This window comes from Syngnathus acus, chromosome 1 (assembly GCF_901709675.1).
Source record: "Syngnathus acus chromosome 1, fSynAcu1.2, whole genome shotgun sequence".
Classification (NCBI taxonomy): Eukaryota; Metazoa; Chordata; class Actinopteri; order Syngnathiformes; family Syngnathidae; genus Syngnathus; species Syngnathus acus.
Window position 1 is genome coordinate 10,488,864 of NC_051087.1, and position 23,358 is coordinate 10,512,221.

General features: G+C 45.1%; 1 protein-coding gene across 3 annotated transcripts; it reads left to right on the forward strand.

Moving 5' to 3' along the window:
• The first annotated feature begins 23 nt into the window (after window positions 1-23).
• LOC119138390 (girdin-like) lies at window positions 24-22,961 on the forward strand. Of its 3 annotated transcripts, XM_037278432.1 has the most exons (29): window positions 24-376; window positions 439-530; window positions 2,265-2,370; window positions 3,288-3,357; window positions 3,575-3,633; window positions 3,763-3,846; window positions 3,973-4,113; window positions 4,315-4,493; window positions 5,619-5,700; window positions 5,791-5,949; window positions 6,212-6,358; window positions 6,449-6,593; window positions 6,778-7,413; window positions 7,481-7,686; window positions 7,771-7,965; window positions 8,326-8,456; window positions 8,523-8,664; window positions 8,733-8,906; window positions 9,011-9,172; window positions 9,273-9,550; window positions 9,666-9,809; window positions 9,965-10,151; window positions 10,250-10,395; window positions 10,565-10,657; window positions 10,733-10,932; window positions 11,110-11,190; window positions 11,441-11,677; window positions 11,873-11,935; window positions 21,568-22,961. In XM_037278432.1, the coding sequence occupies exons 1-29, from the start codon at window positions 314-316 to the stop codon at window positions 22,584-22,586; spliced, it is 5,421 nt and encodes a 1,806-aa protein (XP_037134327.1). In that variant the 5' UTR covers window positions 24-313; the 3' UTR covers window positions 22,587-22,961. The 3 variants fall into 3 exon arrangements, with proteins under 3 accessions (XP_037134327.1, XP_037134416.1, XP_037134496.1); XM_037278521.1 differs by lacking the exon at window positions 11,441-11,677; XM_037278601.1 differs by lacking the exons at window positions 11,110-11,190; window positions 11,441-11,677.
• Window positions 22,962-23,358: the final 397 nt, after the last annotated feature.

The window sequence follows — 23,358 nt, forward strand, 5'->3', positions numbered from 1 at the left end:
GGAGGGAGCTACACAATCACCAGTCTGAGGGAGAGCAGGAGGGGAGGGAGCTACACAAGCCTTTGCAACATTTTGGATCAGTGGAGGATGCTTGGTATTGTATCTGAACTGTTTGCTGAAGACAACAGACGATGTCATCGCTGAAGATGTTGAGGAGGGAAAGAACCAGGTGAACAGGCAGGCGTTGTCTACAATCTTAAAAAAAAAAGAAATTGGATATTTCACATGTAAGAGCGACCGCCTTATGCCTCAAGGAAGTTAGACGAGTTGGGATTTTACAGTGGATGTATTTCTGACAAACCTTTGGGTGAAGATGGAAAGCGTTTTTTTCCAGCCCATCCTGGATCAGTTCATGATGAGCCCACTTGTCACCTGGGTATGTAATTTCAAATAAGTGACTGATGATGGATTTTTATTGACTTGGCCGCTTCTCTGCAGGTGAGGACTTTTGCTTCTCATGACGAAAGCCGGCATGCGGACTTCAATGAATTGTTGGATGGAGTCTTTTTGAATGAAGTTATGAGCCAAATGTAAGTAATGTTTTGCGTTCACTTTTTAAATGAATGAATGGTACTATAAAACAATGTTTGAACTTTGGGGTGTGGTGTTAGTTGACATTTCTGCATACCAGTAGAACACTTTTGGCAAACTAGTAGGACGACTACATGATACTAGTGAGGCAAACTTTGTGCACTAGTTGATAACTGCATGCTACTACGACTGCCTTGGGATGTTAAGAATACTTGGTTAATTGTCAATCAATCGATCATCAAATAATCAATAATTATTTAGATAATCGATTAATCACTTAGAGCACAGCTGTCAAACTCAAACTTATCACAATCCTGTCTCGCCACATCATCTCATGTGGCCGATGAAAGTAAATAATGTTTTTTAACTTGCATGATTCTTGCTAATGTCTGCACCAAAATGTTTTAATTGGCAAGTGTAATAAACAAGACTATAGGAAACTGTAACTGGCTCAGGACAGAAATGAATTTGACCCCCTCATTTAGAGCCATCCTGTCCAAATCCTCCGACTTCAGCCACACAAGTAATGTGTACTAGTAGCACATTAATGTCCACTATATTGTACAATTTTGCTTCATTTAGTAACATGTGGTTGTCCTACTACTAATGTGCCAAAGTTGACCTGCAAGTGTGCAGTAGTGGGGAAAAAACTATCAGTACGACTAACTCGTTCAATTTGTGCACCTTAGTCTTTCGACCGGTGCATTGATTTGCTTCTACTGCTGTTATTCATCAAGTTTAGATAAAATCCTGCCAAAACAGATGAGACATCATAAATTTTGTTGGCATGCTAGTTAAAGGATTATGATTTGAGCACCGTATGTTCAAAGGGAATTATCCCCACCCTCAAAAAACTGTTAAATTATAGCAAGTGACAAACTGGATGCTTGATTCATGAAGGGTAAAATGGACAACCCAGGAGAGTTATGGAAAGCTGTCTACCATTAAGATACAATTGTTCATTTATTCATTTTATCAACCAGTGTCATAATAACCAGTTCTTTATGAGTACCAGCGCTTGAGTGGTAGGAGGGGAGGGGGCAGAGGCGGGATAATCTCTTGGATTGGGAGAGCCTCCGAGATTAAAACTGTGTTGCTGGTGTTTAGTGGCATTTGGACACAGATGGGAGGGAGGGGCGAGGTGGTGACACAGAAATGGGGCAATAAAAAATGGGCGGGGACAGGATGACTGAACAGTGACGGAGCAGCTCACAGCATTTCTTGTATTGTGTGTGTTGAGTGTCAAATTTGCATCAGCATTATTGTTTATTTAGGAGGAAATGCAAGCAAACATTTGGAAACTCTATTGTTGAACATGATTTGCCATGATGCTATTTTTTTTTTTTTTACTTTATAAATTATTTGGATATTTCTGTCAGATGTCATTGTTATGCGTTGACAATCTGGCTGGGGTCTCTGTTTTCACACAATTTCTTAAGTTCATTTAAAAGTTAAAAAGTTAAGTTAAAAAGTTAATATTCTAACAGAAATGTATAATGAGTAAATAAAGAGTTTGACTGAAGACAGCTGAGGATGGATGGATGGATGGATGGATGGATGGATGGATGGATGGATGGATGGATGGATGGATGGATGGATGGATGGATGGATGGATGGATGGATGGATGGATGGATGGATGGATGGATGGATGGATGGATGGATGGATGGATGGATGGATGGTGCATAAATTGACAGACAGATTGAAGATTTCTTCTGTCATTTTCCACATCAGACATCCTACAGCCGTACCTCAAACTACAACCAAAATGAGCAAGGATCCAAGTCAGCGAGTCCAGAACCTGACCTTTCTTGTTCAGCAAATCAAAGCATATTATCTGGTGAGTGAGTTTCCCCTGCATCCATCCAAACTACATGCTGCTAAACCCTTTCACACCGGGATTATGAAATGGGAACATTTGCTTTGGATTTTTCAATTGCACCTCAAGTTTGCACACACGCACCGAATATGTAACACGTGCAAACTTGACTCCTTGATCTGACTCATTTCCTCACAGATCGAGCTCCGTCTTAAGATGCATGCCCTTAATATCGCCCTTCTCGACATCTGTGCAATCAGCAAAAGATCAGTTGGAACGCAAGGGCCAAAGCTGCAGTCTGAGCCCCAACAGAGTTTTAGAGTCACACATTTCAAGCACGAGATGCTGTGGCACACGCCACTGCAAATGAGGGTTGGACTTTCCTCCTCTGTCAAATTAATTAACCGCAGTTTGAAATGTCTTCCATTCAAATCTGTCGAGATTACAAGAATGTAATTTTCAAGCGGATTGGAGCATTTCAATTTTTTTAATGGAGTTCTTTTCTGCTGCAGCACTTTCAACAACTTGTCTAATTACAGATTTATTTCTGCTCAACTGATACAGATACTCATTCCTGATACATTTGTACTGCAAACATATATGAATATTACATTTATATTTCAGTGCTTACGGTTGTAGGGTAAAGAAAATTATGTGGGACAGTTTTTTATTTCATTTTTAAGCGGTTCTGTTCAGGCTGGGTTTAGCTATTCTTATCCTATAATGTTAATAAAGATGCTTTACTCCATTTGGATGAACAGAAACATTTGTTCATTATGGAAAAATGGAAAGAACAGTGTATTCAATATTTTTTTCTAATACATTAATACAGACTGACATACTCGATGAGCATTCATATCTACAGTATGTTTAGCCATAAGTAAATATTCTATCTTTATCCTTCCTTTCATCTATTTGGTTTGCATTTTATTTTACAGGAAAACCTGAGACAGTTGATTCTGATTCCTCTTCCAAATGTGCTGCAGCTTTCGAGAACTCCTCACACTGGTATGCCATCCATCATTTCTACAGTGTTTTTATTTTCACAGACTCGAAGGTGAGCTGAGGCAATCCTAGCTAACTTTCTGCGAAGAAGAAAAAAATGAAACATCTCAAATCAAATTTGGCACAAAACCTATTTGCAAATACTGAATGTCTTTTGTGACATCAGTCCTGGATCTTTTCTTTATTTCATTATTACCTATTTTATCTGTTCTTGGAACAGAGCAAAGTCTGGTGGAAATGAAGAAACTATTGTTGTTACTCCTGGGATGTGCAGTTCAGGTAAACATTCAACTGGCATCTAATATGTACCATACCGCCATATGTTTTATGACAATATAGTTGGCAAAATAATCCCTCATCACATTACCTGAAGTGGAAAGCAAGAACTATTTTATGTTTCATTTTCAGTGTGAGAAGAAAGAGAAGTACATTGAAATAATCCAGGCGCTTGACTTTGACACAAAAGCAGCAATAGCTGTGCACATTCAAGAGGTATCTATACGATTTTGTAAATAATATTTTTGTATTGAGATTAAGATCACTTTTGCAAGAGAAACCTAACAAGAAATAAGTAGATCATTGATAATGTCCAAATGATCAAACCAACATATTCTCCAGCTAACCCACAGTCAAGACAACCTGCTCGACCTACATTGGTTGGAGTGCAGTAACATGCCCGCCGATGAGCTGGAGGTTGTAGCAAAGACCATAGCTGCCAATCTTCAGCACTTGCTGGACCAGAGGGACTCCCATCTGGAGGTGAGGCATGATACTATTTAGAAATTTTGTAAAATAGCTGAGAATACCAAATATGTAAATGTACTTGGACTGTGAATTGTAAATGGTTGTAAATAAAATAAAAATACAACCATTGTCAGTAAAAGTATGAATGAAAGTGTTAGGATCCATTTTGAACAATCAGTCAATTAAATAACATAGGACATGTTTTTGTTTCTTAAGACGATAGCAGAGCTAACACAAGAAAGGGAAGGTGTGGTTCGTGTGCTTTGTAGCTCATCCGGCCCGCAGTCGGCCGTCTATCCTGCCATCATGCAACAGCACCAGGCGGGAACTCAGCAACACTTGGTGGTGGAACTTGCAGACTCAAAAGCCAAGATTAGGCGACTTAGACACGAGCTGTGAGTACGACCAACGACAATGTGCAGACAAACTACACTAGATATTTTCATACCTACACAATTTTTTTGATACGAACTAGAAAAATTCTCATAGAATGTAAAAACCAAAGTAAAATTAAGAAATAGATCACCGGTGTCGGGTGGAATCCTGAAATCTACAAAATCATCCCTTTTCAGAAGCCCACCAAAATGTTAAGTTTGTTGAACCATTAGCATTTAATCGTAAAAAAGAGCAAGCCACTTTCAACACTTTGAATTGGTCAATAATACGTAAAAGTAACACGAACATATTTTGACTAACCAGATTTTTAAAAAATACGAAATTGACCAAAATGTGACTTGTAAGATTTTGGCCCAACAGCAGCAAATACAATATAATTTTTTTTCTTTTGTGACTTCTTTTTTAAAGTTGTATGATTTCTTCCTTTTGGGGTCAATTTCAATTTTGAGCATCCATTTGAATCATATCAAGTTTATAGGTTCATAAAAAGGTTTTTGTATACCATTACAAAACAAGACCTACTACATACAGAAGTAGAAATACAGACTTTGTAAAAATAAAATGAAATAATGTGTCTTTTGCATGGAGCATTAGTAGCTGTGAGGTACTTAAATGTAAGCTGTCCTCTGGATTCCTTCCAGTAGTGTCTGAATGATGTTACTACAGGATCAGAGATGCCCTGGGGAGTTTGGCCCACATTAATGCCTGCCTGGCAGTTTCAGTGGTTGCACTCTACCTCTGACCCACATTGGCTCTGTGCTCGTGCCACTCATGTACGCACATGCATACTAACCCCGATCTGAAGACCCTCTAATAGCAATGTTGCTGATAATCGCCCTCTCGCGTATTATCCTTGCTTGCAGGGTCAGTCGGACAGTCCCTTGAAGAAACACATTTAACCATTAATGTGTTTATTAATTTCTCTTTTTTTCCATGGCCCTTGAACCAGTTGTTTCATCTAAGCGGGTGCGCTTTTGAATTTCAGTTTGCCATTTTCAGCTGATTCAGGACAAAATGTTTTGTTTCAACAATGCCTTGAAAACCCATAAAATGTGATCATTATGGCAAAAAAGATGTTTTGCAAATTCTGTCTGTGTCTCTCTGCACTGTGTCCCTTCCTTCAGAGAAGAGAAGAGTGAACAATTGCTGGACAACAGACACGACCTGGAGAACATGGAGGCAGAGCTCAAGAGGATCCAGCAGGAGGTTTGAAAAGACGATAAATTGAGAGTAACACATAAGCATTCTCTATTTTTTTTACATTCAGTTGCTGAATCTGTGTGAATTTTTTATCAGAACTTGAAGCTGCTTGTCGATGCCCGAGCAGCCCGTGCCTATCGCGATGAGCTGGATGCTCTGAGAGAGCGTGCGCTCAAAGCTGATAAGCTGGAGTGTGAGGTCGGACGCTACAGGGAGCAAATGCACAAGATGGAATTTTACAAGGCCAAAATGGAGGTTAAAACAACTATGAATACCATTTTCACATACACAAACACACACTGCTCTAATGATTACTTGATTATTAAAATAGTTGTTGATTAATCAGATAATTGATTAGTTGTCAATTGATTCGACAGCTCTACAATTGTCACAGATGTTTTTTGCGTATACTCTAGGTCATCTATAATATCGTACAATTACTTGGAAATGAGAATGTATTTTATTATGGTTGATGTCGTATCAGCATTATGCAAATGTTTTTCCTCCTTGACTTCAGGAGCTCAAGGAGGATATCAGAGTGCTGCAGGAAACCAAAGAGGTACTAGAAGATCAGCTGGCAGGCTGGAGAGCACGCTCAGATCAAATCCACCAGCTGGAGAAACACAGCCTGCTACTGAAGGCCCGCATACATGACATGGAACAAGTAATTGACATTTTGAACGTCGTAAAAAAACCGTGGCGGAGATATTGATTTCAGTATCTTCAACTTACCAATCGTGCATGCTCACTTTAGGGAAGAGATGCAGATCGTAAATGCATTGAGGAGCTGCAGGATGAAAATTTGACTCTGTGTTTAGCACAGAGGAGGAGCATGGAGGAGTCCCAGCACTTGGGATGGGAGTTAGAACAACTTTCCAAAAGCACAGACAACTCTCAGGGTAAGCGCTGACCAAATAACATGAGAATCGCTTTTCACTATGATGCGGTGACACTCACAATATAAAAGATGTTTGAAATCAATAAATGAACCATAGTCCATATTTCCCATCAACTAAATGTTCATTCCTACAAATGTCAAGGTCTTGCTGTCGACATTGATCACCTCTCTGTGTTCGTCTAAAGGACAGCAGACTTTAAGTGAGGAAGTGAATGAGAGGATCCGAAGTCGGCTGTTGAAGTTGGAGAAGGAGAACCAAAGTCTCCTGAAGACCATCGAGGAGCTCAGCAATGCCCGTCTTCACCACAACACGCATTCCGACAAACGCAGCCACCACAGCGAGAAGGATCGTGTCCGGCAGGTGGTCTGTTGCGCCGACAAGTGGACCTCAGATGAAAACAAATCACTGACTTCCTGCTCACGTGAGCAAAACTGCAGAAATGCATCCAACCTTGGTACAATAAAAGACATTTTTAAAACAGATGCTGAAGATCAAACACCAGAGCAAGACCATGCGGGCCTTTGCCAATCAGCTAATACAGTCAGTCATATTCAGGAGAAAGGAAAGTTAGAGGACAACATCGGCGGGCATTTTAAAGCAGCTGATTTGGAAGAAAATATTTCAAATAGTGCTCATTACGCTGTTGCGTCACATAATCCCTCTCCTGGTTCAAGAAGCAGCAGTTCCAGCCATGACGGCATTTTTATTTGCCAGCCAACACGCTTCACTCACACCAACAAGCACACGCAGCATCTGGAGGCCAAATGCAAGGCATTGGACTCCATTAATCAACAACTGCAAACTTCCCTTGGTAACACAGGTATGTTTTGTAAATGGGGAAGGTCACATTTTGTTAGAAGACGCTTCTAAAAAATCTTCCTCTTTAGAGCGAAAAGTCCACCGATTGGAGACTGAGGTTCAAGAACTGGAGGCAGACAACCAAAGCCTCCAGGCCACATTAGAGGAACTCCGGATTACTGCACGCCGTCTGGACCAAGTGGAAACAGAGAAGCAGAGTTTGGAACAAGAAACAGCAGCATTGGAAAAGGTTAAGAGACAACTGGAAAAGGAGACTCGACGATTGCGCCAGCAGGTAAGTGCAAGGTTGCCAGATTTTGAGTACTGTTTTCATCATGGCTGAAACCAAAAGTAACAGTTGTTACGTTTTCCATGTCAGGCTGAAATTCAAGAAGCCAACTTAGATAGCAGTAATGTCTGCATGGCGAGCCTGGAAAGGGAGATGCGCTGTCTGGTAAAGGAGGTGGAGGAGTTGAGGGAGACAGCTGAAAGGGTCAAAGGGCTGGAGAGAGACAACAGAGAACTGGCCAAGCAAGCTGCGATTGACCAAAGGACCTTGGACACCCTTAGAAAGGTCATAAGGAGACTAAAGAATCTATTTGCTCTGACCTTGTCTCACAATATTTTTTTTTTCCACTTAACAGCACCGTTGTACATATACAATCTTTATTATACAAACATTGTATCAAAACCTTTGCAGAAGCTTAAATCACATCTTACATTTAATTAAAAATAATTCACAATGCATATCTTACTGCAATATACGCAATTAAAATGGGCTACTACAGAATCCATGGACACCGGGGGTTTTTTTGGTAGATAATTTATTTAAAAATATATATATATTTCTTTCACCAAAGTTATAACGCTCATTATTGATTTGCAGTATACACATTTTTTTGTCTACTAATCCTGACTTGTTGACTCTTTTTAGGAACTTGTCAGTGAGAAACTGAAGACCCGCCAGAAAGAGGATGAACTAGAGCGTCTGTCCCATGAGCACGAGATAAGAATTCTCAACAGAGAGAATAAACAATCTGTGGAACTCGACACAGCCGAACGCAGGTCTGCGTTGCATTGTTTAGCTTTTAAAAATAAGGATGAAATGTTTACATATATTTGTCCATGCAGAAGGTTCAATATGCTGGAGTCAGAGCTGGAGTTGTCCATGAAGAAGTGTCTTCAAATTAAAGACGACAAGTTGGCTGTCCTGGAGTCCCGTCTACAAGAATCCTCGAACCTTAACGAGCATCTTCGCCACGAACTCAGAACTGTGAATTACAAATCTCGTTTTGTAGTTTTGTCCAGTTGCAGGTGTTTGAACTATTTTCCTCCACACAGGTGAAAGTGAGCTATGAGGCCTTGCAGCAAAAACACGAAGAGGAGGTGACTGAATCATGCGCCACCCCTCTGAGAGAGAATGGAAAGGAAATGAGTGAATGGTTGCGTGAAAGCCACGAAGCCACCAAAGAGCTCCTGAATATTAAAGACCGACTGATTGAAGTAGAGAGGAACGTAGGTAGCATTTTATTGCTGAAAACTTTGTCAAAGCAAATGACATTTGAATTGAAGCGAATTATGGACCTAGTCAGCTCTTTCAACTCTTCTCCTCTTTCTAGAACGCAACACTGGAGACAGAGCGCCAGGCTACGCAGGCCCATCTGAAGCAGCTGGAGAGTCAGTCTGACAGTCAACAGGCTCAGATCCTCGCCCTGCAGAGGCAAGCTGCCACCCTGCAGGAGAACACCACCACTTTGCAGGCACTCAATGCGGACTTGCAGGTAAAGGGATGGATGAGAAAATTAAGCTGGGTGTGCATTCGCATGCATAACAACTGTATTTACTTTTTGTTTAAATTAACTAACCGTCTTGCTTTTCCAGGTGGAAAAATCCACATTGAACTCCCAGAGTGCTTCCCTAATGGCTCAGAATGCTCAGTTGCAGCAGCAGCAGGTGGGAACAGAAAGCGAGAGGGACAGTGCCATACGTGAACGCGAAGAGCTGCGAGGTGCCCATGAGCAGCTATTACGGGATCACGAGCGTCTGGCGGCTCTCCACGAGCGGCAAGCCGCAGAGTATGAAGTCCTCATGGGGAAACACGGCTGTCTGAAAAATGCCCATCGGACGCTGGAGCTCGAACACCGCACACTGCAGGACAGGTAAGAAAAGCAAATGTGAACAAGCATTAACATAAATGTTGCTACCAGGTAGCCATCGTTATTATTATTATTATTATTGATTTGTTTCGTGTTTGATTTGGCATATTTACTGTAGGTACAACAACCTGTTGCAGCAACGGACCAAATTAGAAGATCTGGAAAAGGCCCTGAAGGAAGAGCAGATGAGAATGAGTCTGGAGAAGGAACATCATAGGACCGCTGCCGCTGAATGTTGCAGGCTTCGGGATGAGAAAGACTGGTGAGGGACGCAAAAGGAGAACAAAGGCACATGAACAATTAGGCAAAGGGCAAATGTCATCGCAAGCAAAACACATGTACTGTATATGCCCACAGGAATTTGTGATTATTATTATTATTCTATTATTTACTGCATACCACCATTTTTTTTCACAGGCTGAACCAAACTTATCGTCAACTTCTGAACGACAATGAGCAGCTGAAAGCAGATCACAAGCAGCTGAAGAGCCAACTAAATGAGAGCAAGCTGGCTCACACCTGGCTGGAGGCCGACTATTCCAAGCTTAAAAAGGAGTACCAGCAACTTGATATCACCTCCACAAAACTCACCAACCAGTGCGAGGTGGCTGGCCACGCTATCTTAAAACACACACACCTTCTGATGGTTGCAAAAAAACTTATCTGATTTATTGGATTGATTTGCGTCAAATGTATTATTAGCTGCTGAGCCAGTTGAAGGGGAACCTGGAGGAGGAGAATCATCATCTTCTGAGTCAAATTGACACACTGATGCTGCAGAACCGGACTCTGTTGGAACAGACAATGGAGAGCAAAGATCTGTTTCACATAGAGGAACGACAATATATGTAAGCAATGAGAACCACTTACAAACTACATAATTAAGTGGAAGAAGACACATTGGTTAAGAGAGAAACAAATTGAACAGATGGATTTGTTGGAATGCAAGTTCTTGTTTGCTTAAGAGAATAATTTAAAAACTAACAACTTTTGTCAACTCTCTCATTGTTTGTTTAGTGACAAACTTAATGATTTGAGGAGACAAAAGGAGAAGCTCGAGGAGAAGATAATGGACCAGTATAAGTTTTATGAGCCCTCACCTCCTCGCAGGTAAGTTGCTTGACAGGTACATCATATTAAGAAATAATTTCTTTTCATCAATCCTTTAATGTTCATTTTCAACAGGCGAGGAAACTGGATCGCTCTTAAGCTGAAGAAGTTGATCAAATCGAATAGCCGTGAACAGGGACTAGAACATTCACTCACACCGACACACTCGGAGGCTCAGCTCTCATGTCACGATAGCAGCTCCTTCTTTAGTTCAGATGGTTCTGCCGGCTCCACCTCCACATCAGTAGGTGACATCATGCCATCACAGCCTAGCAGTGAGTATGGGCTTCCTGACTTAAACTTTGGATTTGTGTGTCCAATACCTCATTCTTCATTTTCCTCTGCATGCATCAAAATGTCTCTCGTTTGGTCTTGTTTCTCTTCACTCCCTTTTCTCTCACTTTTGCCATCTCACAATTCAATCCATCACATGGATGCTGTCTGTTCAAAAGCCACACTGAAAGTGTTGCCCCATATGAGAAGCAAGCCGAAGAACAAAGATAAACTGAAGTCTCTCATCCAACGTTCCTTGTGTAAGACAAACTGTGTTTGAGCGTTTGATCTGTTCTTTATAATAGCCTTAATTCAACGACTCATTCAGAAATGGAAAATCTACCACCACTTCATTTATGCTACTCCAATAAATCAGAACATGCAGTACCAATTAAAAGTAATTCTAATTTAATGAACATGCATAAGATTCAGACTGCATCACATTGGCTCCTCTACAACCTCGCCCCTCTGCATCTCCCCACCGTCCTGTTCTCTTGTACAACATTGCAGCCCTGAGCAGCTTGCTGTACACCTCTGCCCCGTTGGAGCAGAAGCAGTTCACATCCAGCTCAGAGGAGTTGGAAGGCTCTGAAGCTGATGTGCAGGACAGGAAAACAATATCGACCTCATTCCTAAGCACATCCATCCTATCCACACGACACTTGAATCCCACCACTGAACTATTCATGCAACTCCACGCTACAGCCAGTGACACTGATGTCCCAGATGTGTCACAGCTACAGCTAGGTAGCAAGCCATTCATTTCATTCCATTTCACCATGTCTTGAAATCATTTAACTCATTCACTGCCAGCCCAGTTAAAATTGATCTTTGACGTCTATGGCTGTTCGTGGCAGTGAATGAGTTAAGAAGTGTAGATTAGGCTCTTGAATCCATGGAATGTAAATGTACGTCTTTTTATCAAATATTTGTGCTCCACAGACAAGGATTCAAGCGATAGTGCTGCACCATCTGGTTTGGAGGACGACGAGCTGCAGCATCAGGGTAAAGCTTTGTGAATAGCCGTTTAGAGGATTCAGCAAATACAGATGTATTACCCTTGCAGGAATTAGAGTAAATCCATCAAATCGCTATCATGACCTTGTTTCATATTAATCTGCATGCTGACTACAGAGGCAAAAAAAACAATGAAGTGTGGATCTGCTGCCCCCTATCATTAACACAATGATACTTTTGAAAAGGCACCGTTAAAGAAATAAGAAACTAACCTGAAAAGATAGCAAACATTCAAGACGGTGTAATACAGTGAATGGAGCTGGGCGACCAAATGCAGCTTGGACCAGGGTTTGTTGAGGGAACTCAAAAGACAGACTATAAAGGCTCGACTATGGACGAGAATAACTGAACAGAAAGACAAGACAAAGACAAGAAAGACCAAACGAGAAACAAGACAAGAACAGACAAGCGACTAGCAAAACAAGAACAATCCGACAGGAGTGACACGCAGACAGGACTTAAATACATGACAGCAGTGACGTGCGGTGAGGTTCATGACTGGGGAGGCGTCGCAAGCCTCCCTTGCCTCCTCTGACCGCACATCCCTGCCACATACTTACCCCCTGAGTCGCCTTGACACTTTGTTAACGCCGCTAGGTATCCAAGTCAAGCCACTCAGGGCAGAAGAGCTGGGGTTCAATCCACGCCGATCAGAGTGAGAACCAGTCGCGGTGAACCGCTGCCTTTCTCCTCCGATCAGGGTCCAAGAGCACTGGAGCCAGCCCTGACTAAGCAGTGCCTCCCCCAGTGCTCTCCTCTCAGTTGTACCTGTACGTGTGTGGTGCAATGTGCTGTTGCATGAGCGAGGCTAACCCTCATAGAAGACTGAGCCTCGATTAAGGTCCTTCCGCTCTGGACCACCACACCCTGCGTGCATTGTTCCTAGAGTCGGAACCCAGGGGGGCTGCATACGTACCCCCTGAGTCGCATTGACCCTTCGTTAACACCGCTAGGTATCCAGGTCAAGCCACTCAGGGCAGAAGAGCTGGGGTTCAATCCTCCCCGATCATAGTAGGCCAGCCACGGTGAACCGCTGCCTTTCTCCTGTGATCAGGGTTCAAGAGCACTGGAGCCAGCCCTGACTAAGCAGTGCCTCCCCAGTGCTCTCCTCCCGGTTGTACCTACAAAAAAAGCTTCTTTCTTCTTGAGCAGTCTTCTTTGTCCCATGTCAACGCACAACCTAAGGAGATGCTGGATCCATTCCTCCAACTTTGCTGTACTTCCTCCATCGTGAGGTTCCAGGGAACTCAAACAAAGTACCTAGAGGGAACTCACCTGTATTGCAATACCTGTGGAGGGAATGGCTGAAAAAGAAACCCTACTCTACATCGCCTAGGTCCCGGTGCATCCTCGGCCTAGTCACCTAAGCTGGACTAGGGGACGTGAATATTAGGGGCAAGAATTTGGAACCTGTTCCAGGTCACCATTTAGAGTTCAATTTTAACGTGTGTGGTGCAATGTGCTGTTGCATGAACGAGGCTAACCCTCATAGAAGACTGAGCCTCGATTAAGGTCCTTCCGCTCTGGACCACCACACCCTGCGTGCATTGTTCCTAGAGTCGGAACCCAGGGGGGCCGCATACGTACCCCCTGAGTCGCATTGACCCTTCGTTAACACCGCTAGGTATCCAGGTCAAGCCACTCAGGGCAGAAGAGCTGGGGATCATTCCTCCCCAATCAGAGTGAGAACCAGCCGCGGTGAACCGCTGCCTTTCTCCTCCGATCGGGGTTCAAGAGCACTGGAGCCAGCCCTGACTAAGCAGTGCCTCCCCAGTGCTCTCCTCCCGGTTGTACCTACAAAAAAAAGGCTTCTTTCTTCTTGAGCAATCTTCTTTGTCCCATGTCAACGCACAACCTAAGGAGATGCTGGATCCATTCCTCCAACTTTGCTGTGCTTCCTCCATCGCGAGGCTCCAGGGAAGTCAAAGTACCTAGAGGGAACTCACCTGTATTGCAATACCTGTGGAGGGAATGGCTGAAAAAGAAACCCTACTCTACATCGCCTAGGTCCCGGTGCATCCTCGGCCTAGTCACCTAAGCTGGACTAGGGGACGTGAATATTAGGGGCAAGAATTTGGAACCTGTTCCAGGTCACCATTTAGAGTTCAATTTTAATGCGTGTGGTGCAATGTGCTGTTGCATGAGCGAGGCTAACCCTCATAGAAGACTGAGCCTCGATTAAGGTCCTTCCGCTCTGGACCACCACACCCTGCGTGCATTGTTCCTAGAGTCGGAACCCAGGGGGGCCGCATACGTACCCCCTGAGTCGCATTGACCCTTCGTTAACACCGCTAGGTATCCAGGTCAAGCCACTCAGGGCAGAAGAGCTGGGGATCATTCCTCCCCAATCAGAGTGAGAACCAGCCGCGGTGAACCGCTGCCTTTCTCCGATCGGGGTTCAAGAGCACTGGAGCCAGCCCTGACTAAGCAGTGCCTCCCCAGTGCTCTCCTCCCGGTTGTACCTACAAAAAAAAGGCTTCTTTCTTCTTGAGCAATCTTCTTTGTCCCATGTCAACGCACAACCTAAGGAGATGCTGGATCCATTCCTCCAACTTTGCTGTGCTTCCTCCATCGCGAGGCTCCAGGGAAGTCAAAATACCTAGAGGGAACTCACCTGTATTGCAATACCTGTGGAGGGAATGGCTGAAAAAGAAACCCTACTCTACATCGCCTAGGTCCCGGTGCATCCTCGGCCTAGTCACCTAAGCTGGACTAGGGGACGTGAATATTAGGGGCAAGAATTTGGAACCTGTTCCAGGTCACCATTTAGAGTTCAATTTTAACGTGTGTGGTGCAATGTGCTGTTGCATGAGCGAGGCTAACCCTCATAGAAGACTGAGCCTCGATTAAGGTCCTTCCGCTCTGGACCACCACACCCTGCGTGCATTGTTCCTAGAGTCGGAACCCAGGGGGGCCGCATACGTACCCCCTGAGTCGCATTGACCCTTCGTTAACACCGCTAGGTATCCAGGTCAAGCCACTCAGGGCAGAAGAGCTGGGGTTCAATCCTCCCCGATCAGAGTAGGCCAGCCACGGTGAACCGCTGCCTTTCTCCTCTTATCAGGGTTCAAGAGCACTGGAGCCAGCCCTGACTAAGCAGTGCCTCCCCAGTGCTCTCCTCCCGGTTGTACCTACAAAAAAAAGGCTTCTTTCTTCTTGAGCAATCTTCTTTGTCCCATGTCAACGCACAACCTAAGGAGATGCTGGATCCATTCCTCCAACTTTGCTGTGCTTCCTCCATCGTGAGGCTCCAGGGAAGTCAAAGTACCTAGAGGGAACTCACCTGTATTGCAATACCTGTGGAGGGAATGGCTGAAAAAGAAACCCTACTCTACATCGCCTAGGTCCCGGTGCATCCTCGGCCTAGTCACCTAAGCTGGACTAGGGGACGTGAATATTAGGGGCAAGAATTTGGAACCTGTTCCAGGTCACCATTTAGAGTTCAATTTTAACGTGTGTGGTGCAATGTGCTGTTGCATGAGCGAGGCTAACCCTCATAGAAGACTGAGCCTCGATTAAGGTCCTTCCGCTCTGGACCACCACACCCTGCGTGCATTGTTCCTAGAGTCGGAACCCAGGGGGGCCGCATACGTACCCCCTGAGTCGCATTGACCCTTCGTTAACACCGCTAGGTATCCAGGTCAAGCCACTCAGGGCAGAAGAGCTGGGGATCAATCCTCCCCAATCAGAGTGAGAACCAGCCACGGTGAACCGCTGCCTTTCTCCTCTGATCGGGGTTCAAGAGCACTGGAGCCAGCCCTGACTAAGCAGTGCCTCCCCAGTGCTCTCCTCCCGGTTGCACCTACAAAAAAAGCTTCTTTCTTCTTGAGCAGTCTTCTTTGTCCCATGTCAACACACAACCTAAGGAGATGCTGGATCCATTCCTCCAACTTTGCTGTGCTTCCTCCATCGCGAGGCTCCAGGGAAGTCAAAGTACCTAGAGGGAACTCACCTGTATTGCAATACCTGTGGAGGGAATGGCTGAAAAAGAAACCCTACTCTACATCGCCTAGGTCCCGGTGCATCCTCGGCCTAGTCACCTAAGCTGGACTAGGGGACGTGAATATTAGGGGCAAGAATTCGGAACCTGTTCCAGGTCACCATTTAGAGTTCAATTTTAACGTGTGTGGTGCAATGTGCTGTTGCATGAGCGAGGCTAACCCTCATAGAAGACTGAGCCTCGATTAAGGTCCTTCCGCTCTGGACCACCACACCCTGCGTGCATTGTTCCTAGAGTCGGAACCCAGGGGGGCCGCATACGTACCCCCTGAGTCGCATTGACCCTTCGTTAACACCGCTAGGTATCCAGGTCAAGCCACTCAGGGCAGAAGAGCTGGGGATCATTCCTCCCCAATCAGAGTGAGAACCAGCCGCGGTGAACCGCTGCCTTTCTCCTCCGATCGGGGTTCAAGAGCACTGGAGCCAGCCCTGACTAAGCAGTGCCTCCCCAGTGCTCTCCTCCCGGTTGTACCTACAAAAAAAGCTTCTTTCTTCTTGAGCAGTCTTCTTTGTCCCATGTCAACGCACAACCTAAGGAGATGCTGGATCCATTCCTCCAACTTTGCTGTACTTCCTCCATCGTGGTGCTCCAGGGAAGTCAAACAAAGTACCTAGAAGGAACTCACCTGTATTGCAATACCTGTGGAGGGAATGGCTGAAAAAGAAACCCTACTCTACATCGCCTAGGTCCCGGTGCATCCTCGGCCTAGTCACCTAAGCTGGACTAGGGGACGTGAATATTAGGGGCAAGAATTTGGAACCTGTTCCAGGTCACCATTTAGAGTTCAATTTTAACGTGTGTGGTGCAATGTGCTGTTGCATGAGCGAGGCTAACCCTCATAGAAGACTGAGCCTCGATTAAGGTCCTTCCGCTCTGGACCACCACACCCTGCGTGCATTGTTCCTAGAGTCGGAACCCAGGGGGGCCGCATACGTACCCCCTGAGTCGCATTGACCCTTCGTTAACACCGCTAGGTATCCAGGTCAAGCCACTCAGGGCAGAAGAGCTGGGGTTCATTCCTCCCCAATCAGAGTGAGAACCAGCCGCGGTGAACCGCTGCCTTTCTCCTCCGATCGGGGTTCAAGAGCACTGGAGCCAGCCCTGACTAAGCAGTGCCTCCCCAGTGCTCTCCTCCGGTTGTACCTACAAAAAAAAGGCTTCTTTCTTCTTGAGCAATCTTCTTTGTCCCATGTCAACGCACAACCTAAGGAGATGCTGGATCCATTCCTCCAACTTTGCTGTGCTTCCTCCATCGCGAGGCTCCAGGGAAGTCAAAGTACCTAGAGGGAACTCACCTGTATTGCAATACCTGTGGAGGGAATGGCTGAAAAAGAAACCCTACTCTACATCGCCTAGGTCCCGGTGCATCCTCGGCCTAGTCACCTAAGCTGGACTAGGGGACGTGAATATTAGGGGCAAGAATTTGGAACCTGTTCCAGGTCACCATTTAGAGTTCAATTTTAACGTGTGTGGTGCAATGTGCTGTTGCATGAGCGAGGCTAACCCCTCATAGAAGACTGAGCCTCGATTAAGGTCCTTCCGCTCTGGACCACCACACCCTGCGTGCATTGTTCCTAGAGTCGGAACCCAGGGGGGCCGCATACGTACCCCCTGAGTCGCATTGACCCTTCGTTAACACCGCTAGGTATCCAGGTCAAGCCACTCAGGGCAGAAGAGCTGGGGATCATTCCTCCCCAATCAGAGTGAGAACCAGCCGCGGTGAACCGCTGCCTTTCTCCTCTGATCGGGGTTCAAGAGCACTGGAGCCAGCCCTGACTAAGCAGTGCCTCCCCAGTGCTCTCCTCCCGGTTGTACCTACAAAAAAAAGGCTTCTTTCTTCTTGAGCAATCTTCTTTGTCCCATGTCAACGCACAACCTAAGGAGATGCTGGATCCATTCCGCCAACTTTGCTGTGCTTCCTCCATCGCGAGGCTCCAGGGAAGTCAAACAAAGTACCTAGAGGGAACTCACCTGTATTGCAATACCTGTGGAGGGAATGGCTGAAAAAGAAACCCTACTCTACATCGCCTAGGTCCCGGTGCATCCTCGGCCTAGTCACCTAAGATGGACTAGGGGACGTGAATATTAGGGGCAAGAATTTGGAACCTGTTCCAGGTCACCATTTAGAGTTCAATTTTAACGTGTGTGGTGCAATGTGCTGTTGCATGAGCGAGGCTAACCCTCATAGAAGACTGAGCCTCGATTAAGGTCCTTCCGCTCTGGACCACCACACCCTGCGTGCATTGTTCCTAGAGTCGGAACCCAGGGGGGCCGCATACGTACCCCCTGAGTCGCATTGACCCTTCGTTAACACCGCTAGGTATCCAGGTCAAGCCACTCAGGGCAGAAGAGCTGGGGATCATTCCTCCCCAATCAGAGTGAGAACCAGCCGCGGTGAACCGCTGCCTTTCTCCTCCGATCGGGGTTCAAGAGCACTGGAGCCAGCCCTGACTAAGCAGTGCCTCCCCAGTGCTCTCCTCCCGGTTGTACCTACAAAAAAAAGGCTTCTTTCTTCTTGAGCAATCTTCTTTGTCCCATGTCAACGCACAACCTAAGGATATGCTGGATCCATTCCTCCAACTTTGCTGTGCTTCCTCCATCGCGAGGCTCCAGGGAAGTCAAAGTCCCTAGAGGGAACTCACCTGTATTGCAATACCTGTGGAGGGAATGGCTGAAAAAGAAACCCTACTCTACATCGCCTAGGTCCCGGTGCATCCTCGGCCTAGTCACCTAAGCTGGACTAGGGGACGTGAATATTAGGGGCAAGAATTTGGAACCTGTTCCAGGTCACCATTTAGAGTTCGATTTTAACGTGTGTGGTGCAATGTGCTGTTGCATGAGCGAGGCTAACCCTCATAGAAGACTGAGCCTCGATTAAGGTCCTTCCGCTCTGGACCACCACACCCTGCGTGCATTGTTCCTAGAGTCGGAACCCAGGGGGGCCGCATACGTACCCCCTGAGTCGCATTGACCCTTCGTTAACACCGCTAGGTATCCAGGTCAAGCCACTCAGGGCAGAAGAGCTGGGGTTCAATCCTCCACCTTTGCTGTGCTTCCTACATCGCGAGGCTCCAGGGAAGTCAAAGTACCTAGAGGGAACTCACCTGTATTGCAAGACCTGTGGAGGGAATGGCTGAAATAAAATAAAAAAACCCTACTCTACATCGCCTAGGTCCCGGTGCATCCTCGGCCTAGTCACCTAAGCTGGACTAGGGGACGTGAATATTAGGGGCAAGAATTTGGAACCTGTTCCAGGTCACCATTTAGAGTTCAATTTTAACGTGTGTGGTGCAATGTGCTGTTGCATGAGCGAGGCTAACCCTCATAGAAGACTGAGCCTCGATTAAGGTCCTTCCGCTCTGGACCACCACACCCTGCGTGCATTGTTCCTAGAGTCGGAACCCAGGGGGGCCGCATACGTACCCCCTGAGTCGCATTGACCCTTCGTTAACACCGCTAGGTATCCAGGTCAAGCCACTCAGGGCAGAAGAACTGGGGTTCAATCCTCCACCTTTGCTGTGCTTCCTACATCGCGAGGCTCCAGGGAAGTCAAAGTACCTAGAGGGAACTCACCTGTATTGCAAGACCTGTGGAGGGAATGGCTGAAAAAAAAAAAAAAAAAACTACTCTACATCGCCTAGGTCCCGGTGCATCCTCGGCCTAGTCACCTAAGCTGGACTAGGGGATGTGAATATTAGGGGTAAGAATTTGGAACCTGTTCCAAGTCCCCATTTAGAGTCCAATATTAACGTGTGTGGTGCAATGTGCTGTTGCATGAGCGAGGCTAACCCTCATAGAAGACTGAGCCTCGATTAAGGTCCTTCCGCTCTGGACCACCACACCCTGCGTGCATTGTTCCTAAAGTCGGAACCCAGGGGGGCCACATACGTACCCCCTGAGTCGCATTGACCCTTTGTTAACACCGCTAGGTATCCAGGTCAAGCCACTCAGGGCAGAGAGCTGGGGATCAATCCACCCCGATCAGAGTAACATCCAGCCGCGGTGAACCGCTGCCTTTCTCCTCCGATCAGGGTCCAAGAGCACTGGAGCCCCTGAGCACTTAGACCCTGAGTCACCTTGACCCTTTGTTAACACCGCTAGGTATCCAGGTCAAGCCACTCAAGGCAGAAGAGCTCAGGATCAATCCACCCTGATCAGAGTGAGAACCAGCCTACAAAAGTATGCTCCTATATTCTTGAGCAATCTCTTTTGTCCCATTACAACGCACGACCTAAAGAGATGCTGGATTTAATGCCTTCCACTTCCCTGTGCTTCATACACCGCAAGGCCCCAGGGAAGGCCAACCTGTTGTTGTTGTTGCCAGAGGGTCACTATTTCAGAAAGTTTCTACACTCACGGTTCCCATTCATTCAGGTTCCTGGTGGCTCCCTCTTTTGGATCCCTTGTGTACTACCTCTCATTCTCCAGCAGTTACTCCAGGTAATTTGGATATACTTTCGAGCGGCCCTGGGCGTGGCTTTATTGGATTTCCGATTATTAGTCAAAACCTATTTTAATATTCTCAACCCTGAGTAGTGTGTCTTCAAATATGGCTGCATCCTTGTTGAGTACAAAAGTTGCTTATACATTTCATACCATTCACTATCTTACTTTTTTTTTATCCCCTACACTTTTGATCTAATTGATTTTAATGTTCAGCTGCCAATTTTATTTTGTCAATTTCTGTTCATCGGTATTGTACTTCTACTTTAATTCAATCATCTAACTATCATAGATGATAACCTAAACATTATTGTAGTTTAGGTTTGACATCTTGGGATCACATTGGCAGAGTGTGCCATTTGCTGTGATCTCTTAGGATCACTGCAATTTCCACAGTATCGTTTACTGATAACCGCTCTTACCTGAAGGTCCTTATTTTGGGTGTCCCTTACACTCACGGTACCATACTTTTTCCAAAATGGCCGCCACGCCGTCCGGTCATCCTCGGGCACCCCCTGGTGGCTATCCCTAGCATTGCGTCCGATTGAATTTAGGTTGGTAGGTTTATTTAGATTTTTTTAGGTAGTTTTGGGGGGGGATTTAATCAGCTTTTTTTTTTAATTAGGATTAGGGTTAACCAAAATTAAATTCAAATCGATCATCCCTTATTTAGAATATTATTGTAATAATTGCACATTCACAATATAAGAATACAAGTGACGTACGGTGAGGTTCATGACTGGGGAGGCACTGACGTCACACACACACCCGGGTAACATTTGTCCAACTGAGTGACAAAAATGTTGGGGAACGCTGCTCTAGTGTGGCTTCTTCATTATTTAATTTGAACTATTTTAATTAAAACCTCATATCAGCAGTCTTCACACGTAAAAACACTCAATAAAACACATGGAATCAAAAACTTGTTTTCGATCGTGCGTACCACTCCGTTCCGTTATTTGATGATAATGATGATGATGATGATGATGATGATGATGATGATGATGAAACTTTATTCATCCCACAGCGGGAAAATTTACTTGTCACAGCAGCATACAAGAGTGCAAGAATACAAGTGCCAAAATTGTATTCTTGCACAATAATCTCATGACATTGTGCAGATGATGAATATGTAAGTGAATATCTGTTTAAAAATCTACATTAATTTTCATCCCAGGGCTTAATGTCACCCAGAGTCGAGCCCAAAGTGAGAGCAGCGGTGAGTTCAGCATCAGCCTGGATAATGAGCCCTGGTCAAATGGTAGCAGCCCTGTCCAGCAGCCACTGTCTCGCCACACCTCTGTCTCGTACCATCCGCCAAGAGACACCTCGACACCCCAACGCACACAGCAAACCTCCTCCACAGCGCACAAACAGAAAGCCTTGACCATCCCTCCAGCAAACAGCCAGGAATCAGAGCTCAAACTAATTCATCAACAGAAAGAGCCTACAATAAGCCACGATTTCTGGCTCGCACGGGGAACAAAAAGCATCAGAAGGGGCTCTAAAGGAAAACGTCGCTCATCAGATTCAGTGGCCACGTTAAGCACAAATTTAAGATCGAATACCGATTGTACCCACACTTTAGCTTGTTCACCAGTTACAGTGTTTTATGTTCAGGGTAAGTCGTCCTCTATGTCTGGGTGCCTCAATTGCTTCTCCAATCCACTGGGAAAAGAAGGGCGACTCAAAGGCTTGTCGAAAAGTCTTCCTCGTGCCAGCAGTGTCATTTCCACAGCCGATGGGTCATCTAGACATCCCAGCATCACTAATGACTGCAGGGTGGTAGTGAAGACTGAGACACTTCCTGGTTCCATTTCAGAAAAGCACAATATCCAGAAACAAGAAACAGCAGCAGCATCCAATCAGCAAGTCAGTGAAAGCAGAGCACCTGAGTTCAGTCCTCCAGTCAAACCTCCAAGAGACCCAACAGTCCTTGTTGCCAAAGACCACTCGAAACCCCCTGTGCAGGAATCAGATTTAAACCCCCCATTTAGTCTTAACTCTGTCTTCTCAAACACAATCTTCACCGATTCAGAAGGGAGTCATATGGATGCTCTTGCGGGGAACAACCAGATGGATATTTCCCTCGACAAGTCCACCTGCAAAGCAAAACTGCACTCCAGTGAGCCACAAGTATTCTCAACACAGATTGCAAACACTCAAAATGGAAAAAGCGAAGAATCACAATCTTGATCATGGTGCTGACTTGAGATGAGGAGCAAGAAGTATATCTGTAGTTAGTACACATCGTTTGTCAGTGCATTAATAACATTACCCATTTGTACAGTATGTAACAGATGTTTTAGTGATCTATGTTTATTTCTTTATTACAAGGAATCTGCTTAAATTAATATCAGTTATATGTTTTCATATTTTATGTATACTTTTACAGGAAATGGGAGGGACAATTGAGTGAACCCTTGGATATAATAACTGGTTGAGCCTCATTTAGCAGCAATAAAGTCAACCAAACACTTTTTTTAGCTGCAGATGAGCTCAGACAAAGATCAGGAATACACAGCCTAGATTCATTTACTTTTTTCCTCTATGTCCGGTAAATATTTACTTGTTATTTTAAATTCAAAACAAAAACCGTGAGGTGAGAAATATGGTTGTTTGTGTGGTATCACTCTAGTTCGAATCAGATGTTTTTGTTTTTGTTCATTGTGATTTCACAGCACAAATATCAGCACAAAAATTCAACACAAAAATGTCATGATCAGTATGTACAGAAATTTAAGAAAGTTCAAAGGGTCAACAAGCGTTGTCCTCCCACTGTGGGCAAATACAGAACAGTATGTTATTTTATTTTTGTTTGTTTGTTTGTTTGTTTGTTTGTTTGTTTGTTTGTTTGTTTGTTTGTTTGTTTGTTTGTTTGTTTGCAAACGGGTAGGTGGTAAAGCAATTTTTGAGTGGCTATGTTATCTTTTTGCCTACCCCACAAACATTGACCTGTTGAAATGGT